Source organism: Pristis pectinata, chromosome 17 (genome assembly GCF_009764475.1).
Source record: "Pristis pectinata isolate sPriPec2 chromosome 17, sPriPec2.1.pri, whole genome shotgun sequence".
NCBI lineage: Eukaryota > Metazoa > Chordata > Chondrichthyes > Rhinopristiformes > Pristidae > Pristis > Pristis pectinata.
The window spans coordinates 6842563-6850777 of record NC_067421.1 but is presented as its reverse complement, the minus strand read 5'-3'; the positions used below and the strand labels follow the sequence as shown (position 1 = coordinate 6850777).

At 54.8% G+C, this 8215-nt stretch overlaps 1 protein-coding gene across 4 annotated transcripts; it reads right to left on the bottom strand.

Moving 5' to 3' along the window:
• Positions 1-216: 216 nt before the first annotated feature.
• LOC127579483 (maternal protein exuperantia-like) lies at positions 217-5116 on the bottom strand. 4 transcript variants are annotated; one of them, XM_052032323.1, is made up of 4 exons: positions 4932-5116; positions 2905-2953; positions 2636-2768; positions 217-1167 (listed from the first exon to the last, which is right to left on the bottom strand). In XM_052032323.1, exons 2-4 carry the CDS (start codon positions 2917-2919, stop codon positions 428-430), a joined length of 888 nt encoding a protein of 295 aa, XP_051888283.1. In that variant the 5' UTR covers positions 2920-2953; positions 4932-5116; the 3' UTR covers positions 217-427. The 4 variants fall into 4 exon arrangements, with proteins under 4 accessions (XP_051888283.1, XP_051888281.1, XP_051888279.1 ...); XM_052032321.1 differs by lacking the exon at positions 4932-5116 and adding an exon at positions 4242-4450; XM_052032319.1 differs by lacking the exon at positions 4932-5116 and adding an exon at positions 4259-4449.
• Between the last annotated feature and the right edge of the window lie 3099 nt (positions 5117-8215).

Sequence of the window (8215 nt, the reverse complement as noted above, 5' to 3'; positions counted from 1 at the left end):
TGGAACTGCTGGCAGCACCAGTCAGTCCTTCGAAACATTCCATTTGATCGCAGCACTTCCAACAGTCGGCTGCAGTAAAACCCAGTAACATCCCCTCAGCAAGGACACCACAGTGTCTCTCAGATAGATTTGTGCAGATTACTACTGACCAACTTCTCTCACACTGTGCCCGTGTTGGAGTTAAGTTAGTAATCAACAGTCATGATCATAAAATATCATTTATTTAGGATTTACGTAAGATACATTTGCAATCTATATAACATCATTATTACAGGTGTTTCAACAATGCCGAGATCTGGAGTGATTAGGTAAAAATAGCTGCAGAAAATGTTTTAGCTTTAAGGAAGAAGATGGGGCATATTGACCGGGGCACGCGGTCCTCATTGTTGAGTTTACATCAGTCAAAGGATCAATAAAACGCTGCCCTTCACTTACTGAAAAACTTTGAGAGCCTGATGTAAATAGGTTCCACGTATCCCAGGGACTGGAGGAAGCTCTTCAGTCCTGCGTCACCACCTTGTTGGTGTGTTGACTGCAGCTTCTGGAGACTAACTCCCTGCAAGGCAAGTTTGTCAACTAACTGAAAGAAAATGATTTTTTCTTTAAGCAGGGGCTGCAGAGACACTTGGCATTCAAGCTGAGCGATTGAGAACTGACTGCTCCTCTTTTGCTCTGCAGTAAATTTTAGGACAGAATACAGCTCCTGCAAAGTCTTTGCGTCCTCTACAGCATTGTGAGCTTTATAACCTTTCTTGAGAAATACTTGCACTAGTTCAGTTTGCCTATAACTCTGGACCTCTGACCTGGGAACAGCAGTCTGGGCGAGCCAGAGAGTATCCAGGAATCCGGTTATACAGTTGGCAAACTGTTCTTTCATGGAGAGCTCTTCCCAGACTCGTAGAAGGATGGGGGCGTCAAACTTCCAGTTGTTGTGACCTACTAACAGAGGGGTGCCCAGGGACTGCAGGAAATGGAGGAAAGCTTCCATGGTGTCCTGGACGCTGCTGGTGGTCTGAGGTTCCCCTTGCAGGTACAGGACCCCATCCATGACCTGAAATCCATTAATTCTGGATGCACCTTCCGAGATGGGCTTGCCGGGCAGGATGTACTTGTTAAAGATCTTCTCGCCGCTCACTGCCGACAGCTGCACAATCTCACAGTTATTTTCTGGAAGACATAATGTTACAGCACAACATTCCTTTCAGGACTGGGTGCAGATTTACGCAGACCTGCAGACTGAGCAACTCTCAGCTGCCCGGCACAAGCAAACCCTGAGACCACGTGGGTCCCTTCCCTGTTGGTTCTGGCTGGAGAGTGAAAGCGATTGGACGTACACAATGGAGGAAGGGTGATCCCACGATCCACTGCAATGGTGGCAGCCCCCTGTTAATCCCTCAGCTCACCAAGTGCAACAGGACCTCCTCGAAGCTCCTGCTGAACTCATGGAGCATCCTGTAACTGAATGGAGATGTAACATGACTGCAGTAACATCAGTAGCTCTCCGCAGTTTATCTCTGGTAACTCAACAAAGGGCCAGGAGCCAGAGATGGAGAGATCTGTCTGGGAATGAAGTACAGATGGACTGGTGATAGAAAACACTGGAAGTGAGATAGGTAGTGTGGGATAGGAGTGAGGCGTGGACAGAGTGGCCTACAAGAGAGACAAGAATAGACTGCACAGGAGTGGGGAACATATAGACTGGAGGTAGGACTGTGCCGGGACTGACACAGGGATAAGGTGGGCCAGGAGGGGAGAGACGGAGAGAGGGCCAGGAGGGAGAGACGGAGAGATGGTCTGGGAGGGAGACATGGAGAGAGGGTCTGGGAGGGAGAAGACGGAGAGAGGGGCCTGGGAGGAGAGAGAGGGTCTGGGAGGGAGAGACGGAGAGAGGGCTGGGAGGGAGAGACGGAGAGAGGGCCTGGGAGGGAGAGACGGAGAGAGGGAGAGACGGAGAGAGGGTCTGGGAGGGAGAGACGGAGAGAGGGTCTGGGAGGGAGAGACGGAGAGAGGGTCTGGGAGGGAGAGACGGGGGAGAGGAGGGGTCTGGGAGGGAGAGACGGAGAGAGGGTCTGGGAGGGAGAGACAGAGAGAGGGTCTGGGAGTGAGAGACGGAGAGAGGGTCTGGGAGGGAGAGGGAGAGAGGGGTCTGGGAGGGAGAGACGGAGGGAGAATTGGGGAGTGAGAGACGGATGGAAGGGCCCAGACTGAATCACACGGGGTGGCCCATGAAATGTGTCGTCGTTTTAAACCACCATGTGAAGATGCTGTGAAGTGACCTGTCTGGTTCCACACTGCACTGTCCCACTTCCCCCTCACATCCAGTTCGCGTAATGCAGCACGTCTCCCCCACCACTAATTCTGACGCTGACTAAACAGGATGTGGTGAAAATTTCTTTATGCAGTGTTCACGATTTGGAATCTCCTCTGATCGGTGAGAGGAGAGGGACGAGAGGGAGTAATTTGTGGGGCTTTGGGGGCAGAGCTGGAGAACTGGATTGATGAATTGCTCTTCCAGGAGCCAGCATTGAAACTGATGGGTTGAATGGCCTTCTTCTCTGCAGTAACAATACCAGGGCTCTCAGATTCTGGGGGTTCACGGAGCAGAGGGAGTCTCAAGTGATCACACATCCGTTACCTAGTCCTGTGGTTTCCAGGTCAAAGAACACCAGGGTCTCCTCTGTGCTCCCTGGAGGGTCATTCTGTCCGGCGAGGGGGATCTCACCACCAGCCTCCCCCTTCACCGCCTCTCCGCCTCCATCACCTGCAACCTGTGCAAACAGGACACACTCATCAAACCAACTTCAGTCACATCAATAAAATGATCTCTCTGTGAATGGCGCTTGGATGTCAGCAGACGGCTGGCAGCCTGGAACATGAGTACAGATGCCTCTGGCCAACACTCACCACAGGATCTGCCATCTCTCAGCTGCTTTGCCCGAACTTGCTGCAAGACCTGTAATTACAAAGCACAGGCTCAGCGATGTCTGCTATCCTATTTTTTCCTTCTCACTCCACCCCCTCATCCTGAAAACTCCTGTGCGAACCGCACTTCCCAGCCGGCGACAGTGGGGACAGTTTCTTGTCAAAAGTCATGAAACCGCTGATGCAGAAAACGTGAAATAAAAACAGATAAACCTCAGCTAGGTCAGGGCGGCACCTGTGGGCAGAGAACCAGTTCATGTTTCAGGTCTGGGACCCTTCATCTGAAACGTGAACCGTTCCTCCTCCAATAACAGACGCTGCCTTCCTTCAGGATGCACCAGGAGGCTGTGAAATGGAGCTTTTTGGCGGAACTTGGCGAGATGTTTGTGTCTGTGTTCCACACCCCTTTGCCCCCCCCCCCCCATTCCCACTTGGTCTATTAAGTGGCCAGGAGTGATATCAGTGAACGGACAGAAGAGGCAGGAGGGGCCGAGTGGCCGCCCCCTGCTCCTATCTCTCTGGTCCTGCTGTAACTGGCGGCGTTGTCAGCCGCCCGGCCGCTCCCGCCGGAGTTCCCCCGCAGTCCCGGCTCCCGAGCGCAGGGCGGAGGGAAGTCCCGGGACGGCTGAGTGTGCGCGGGCTCCAGGGTCGGGGCTCCTCGTCTCCGGGAGCCGCCCGTGGGAAGGTGCCGCCCGGGGCCAGAGGGCGGGTCACCGGGATCCCGGGCTCAGGGCGGGTCACAGCCCAGTCCCCAGCCGGCCGGAGCGGGACACAGGATCGCGACCCTCCCTCCCCTCTCTCCCTCCCTCCTCCTCTCCTCCCTCCCTCCTCCTCTCCTCCCTCCGTCTCCGTCCTCTGCTCCCCCCCTCTCCCCTCTCCTCCCTCCCCTCTCCTCCCTCCCCCCTCTCCCTCCCTCCTCCTCTCCTCTCTACCCCTCCTCTCCCTCCCCTCCTCTCCCTCCCTCCCTCTCTACCCCTCCTCCCTCTCCCTCTCCCCCTCCTCCCCTCCCCTCCCTCCCCCTCCCTCCCCTCCCTCCCCTTCCACTCCTCCCCTCTCTCCCTACCCCCTCCCCCTCCTCTCCTCTCTCCCTACCCCCTCCCCCTCCTCTCCTCTCTCCCTACCCCTCCCCCTCCTCTCCTCTCTCCCCTTTCCCCCTCCCCCTCCCCTCCTCCCTCTCCCCCTCCCCCCTCCCCTCCTCCTCCCCCCTCCCCTCCTCCCTCTCGTCCTCCCCTCCTCCCTCTCCCCCCTCCCCTCCTCCCTCTCCCCCCTCCCCTCCTCCCTCTCCCCTCCTCCCTCTCCCCCTCCTTCCTACCCCATACCCAGTCGGGGTACTAACTCTTCCTCGCTGCGCCGCCCGGAGTCTCTGCCCAGAGCGGCTGTTCGGCCGGTCGTCTAACTGCAGGTTGACCCGCCCACCGGCACACCCTGCCATTGGCTCGGAGACCCGGGACCAGGGAGTCTTTTTTTCAGGGGAGGGCGGAGATATCAGCCCGGTTACCAACTGGCCGGGGAGAGGGGAGAGGTGGTGGGGTGGGGAGAGGGGAGAGGTGGTGGGGTGGGGTGGGGAGGGGAGAGGTGGGATGGAATGGGGAAGTTGGGGATGGGGAGAGGGGAGAGGGGAGAGGTGGGGGTGGGGAGGAGAGGTGGGGTGGGGAGGGGAGAGGTGGTGGGGTGGGGGGGAAGGTGGGGAGAGGTGGGATGGGAGGGGCATGTTGGGGGTGGGGAGGGGAGAGGTGGGGGTGGGGAGGGAGAGAGAGGTGGGGAGACGTGGTGGGGTGGGGAAGGGGGGAGGTGGAGTGGGGTGGGGGGCAAGGTAGGGAGAGGTGGGATGGGGAGGTTGGGGTGGGGAGGAATAGAGGTGAGGTGGGGGTGGGGAGGGGGAGAGGTGGGGTGGGGAGAGGTGGGGTGGGGAGGGGACGGAGCTGCGGGAAGGTCACAGGACGAGCAGAGCCGCCGAGTGCAAGAAACTGAAACAGAAAGTTGCGAGACGCAGCGCGGGTGAACCTCACGTTGTTATTCAAACTGTGCTGAGTTCACAGAGCCCGGGAGCCCGTCCCGCTCCCCCCTCTGCCACAGCGCACTCTGGGGTTAGCCCCGGGCTCGGGCTGAGCGATTGACCACTGTGGAGAAGGTGTGTAGTCGAACAGAAGGGATATCTCTGCAACAGAAAATGCTGGAAACACTCAGCAGTTCAGGTCGCCTCTGTGGGAAGAGAAGCAAACTTCACCTTTTTGAGGTCGAAGGCCCCTCGTCAGAACTGGAAAGAGGGAGAAAAGACGCCGCTGAGAGGGTGGCGGGGTGTGTGGGGTAAAGCTGGGGTGACCATGGGGACAGGCTGTAAGTAAGGTTATCTGGTCAATGGGAGCAGTTGGAGAGAAGGCAAGAACAGAATTGAGAATGTGGGGATTGCAAATTTCAGAGGGGACCTCCACTCCCAGAGAGACAGGAAAGAGGGAGGGGGGTGGGGGGAAGAAACAAGTTGATCCAATGCCACAGATGGACGATTGACCCAGACAGAGAAATCAGGTTACCTGAAGTTGAAGTCGAGTTTACTGTCATGTACACAAGTACATGTTTGCAGGTGCAACAAGTTATCAAGAAGGTAAATGGAATGTTGGCCTTCATTGCTGGAGGGATCGAATTTAAGAGCAGGGAGGTTACGCTGCATGAAAAACACGATGATGCCGGAGGAACTCAGCAGGCCAGGCAGCATCCGTGGAGAAAAGCAGGCGGTCAACGTTTGGGGTCAGGACCCTTCTTCGGGACTGAAGATAGGAAAAGGGGAAGCCCGATATATAGGAGGGAAAAGCAGAGCAGTGACAGGTGGACGTGAGAGGGGAGGCGGGGTGGGCACAGGGTGGCGATAGGTGAATGCAGGTAAGAGATGGTGATGGGCAGGTGCGGGGAAGAGGAGAGAGCAGATCCACCGGGGGATGGGTCAAAGGGAAGGAGAGAGAGGAGAAAAAGGGGGTGTAAAAAAAAGAGAGATAGGCCGGGAAAGGGAAGAAGAGAAGAAGCGTGGTGTCGGGGGGGGGGGGGTGGGGAAGGGGGTGGGGATGACCTAAAGTGGGGGAATTCAATGTTCGTGCCGTTAGGCTGCAAGGTTCCAGGATGGAAAATGAGGTTTGTTCCTCCAGTTTGCGCTTGGAATTCTCCCGGCAGTGGAGGAGGCCGAGGACTGACGTATCAGTGATAGTGTGGGAGGGGCAGTTGAAGTGTCCGGCAACGGGGAGTACACCTGCGCTCTGTCCGTAACTGCGATCTACATCTCCCCGTTGCCAGTCACTTCATCTCCCCCTCCCACATCACTGATGAGCGCAGGTGTTCTGGGAAACGGTCACCTAGTCTGCGTTTGGTCTCACCGATGCAGAGGAGGCCACACTTGGAGCACCAAATGCAGTAGATGATATTAAGGGAGGTGCAGGTGAATCTCTGTCTCACCTGAAAGGACTGTTTGGGTCCCTGGATGGACGTGATGGAGGTGGTGTAGGGGCAGGTGTTGCAGCTGTAATGCTGCAGTTGTACAGTGTACTGGTGAGGCCGCACATGGAGAGCTGCGTGCTGTTCTGGTTTCCTCACTCGAGGAAAGATATACTGGCTTTGGAGGTGGTGCAGAGGAGGTTCAGGTTGATTCTGGAGATGATGGTGTTAGCCTATGGGAGAGATTGAGTCGCCTGGGACTATACTTGCTGGAATTCAGAAGAATGAGAGGGGATCTTATAGAAACATATAAAATTATGAAAGGGATAAATAAGATAGAGGCAGGAAGGTTGTTTCCACTGGGAGGTGAGACTGGAACTAGGGGACATAGCCTCAGATTTGGGGGAGTAGATTAGGACGGAGATGAGGAGAAACTGCTTTTCCCAGAGAGTGGTGAATCTGTGAAATTCCCTGGCCAGGGAAGCAGTAGAGGCTGCCTGATTAAATATATTTGAGACACAGTTAGATAGATTTTTGCATAGTAGGGGAATTAAGAGTTAAGGGGAAAAGGTAGGTAGGTGGATCTGAGTCCACGGCCAGATCAGCCACAATCTTACTAATGGCGGAGCAGGCTCGACGGGCCAGATGGCCAACTCCTGCTCCAATTTCTTATGTTCTTATGTATGCACAGTGCAATGAAAAACTTACTTGAAGCAGCATGACAGGCACATAGCATCTGATATGCAGTACTCAGAAGTTAAAACATGAATAAAACATTAATTATATGCCATTTTTACAAGAAAAAACACAATTAGAACAAAAAAACCAAGTCCATTGTGGTGCAGAGTGGTCATGGTGTTGCTGTACTGAGACAGTGATTAGGGATGTTGCCGGTTGGTTCAAGAAATGAGTGGTTGAAGGGAAATAGCTGTTCCTGAAACCTGGTGGTGTGGAGCTTCAGGCTTCGTACCTCCTGCCCGACGGTAGCTGCAAGAAGATGGCATGGCCTGGATGGTGGGGATCCTCGATGGATGTTGCCTTCTTGAGGCAGCATCTCCTGTAGAAACTACTGATGATGGGGAGGGATGTGCCTGTGATGTATTGAGCTGAGTCCATGACTCTCTGCAGCTTCCTGCTACATTTGAATTGCTGTACCAGATCATGATGCAACCGTCAGGATACTTTCAACAGTACATCTGTAGAAGTTTGTTAGAGTGTTTGGTGACAAGCCGAACCTCCTTAACCTTCTAAGAAAGTAAAGACGCTGGCACACCTTCCTTTTGATTTCATCTCTGTGCTGGGCCCAGGACAGGTCGTCCGATGTGTTAACACCTAGGAATTTAAGCTGCTGACTCTCTCCATCACCGATTCCCCAATGTAGTCTGGCGCATGTTCACCCCTCCTTTCCCTTCTGAAGTCAACAAGCAGTTCTTCAGGTTTACTGATGTGGAGCGAGAGGTTGTTGTTGTGGCACCATTCAGCCAGGTGTCCTATCTCGCTCCTGTACGCTGACTCATCGTTGTCTGTGATTCGTCCAACAACAGTGGTGTCATCGGCGAATTTGTAAACGGCATTGGAGCTGTGCTTAGCCACACAGTCATGTGTGTACAGAGAGCAGAGCAGGGGGGCTGTGTTGATGATCAGTGAGGAGGAGATGGTGTTACCGATCCTCACTGACTGAGGTCTGCTGATGAGGAAGTAAAGGATCCAGTTCCAGAGGGAGTTACAGAGGGTCATCTCTTGTAGCTTGATGAGTTTGGATGGGATGATTGTGTTGAACACCGAGCTGCAGTCGATGAACGGCAGCCTGACGTATGAGTTCCAGATAGTCCAGAGCAGAGTGAAGGCCAGAGAAATCGCATCTGCTGTTGAC

Excerpts from the sequence above, each read along its gene's own strand:
- LOC127579483 (XM_052032323.1), bottom strand. Across the intron at positions 1,168-2,635 it reads CCTGGAAACCACAGGACTAG|AAAATAACTGTGAGATTGTG; the intron begins GTAACGGATGTG and ends TATGTCTTCCAG.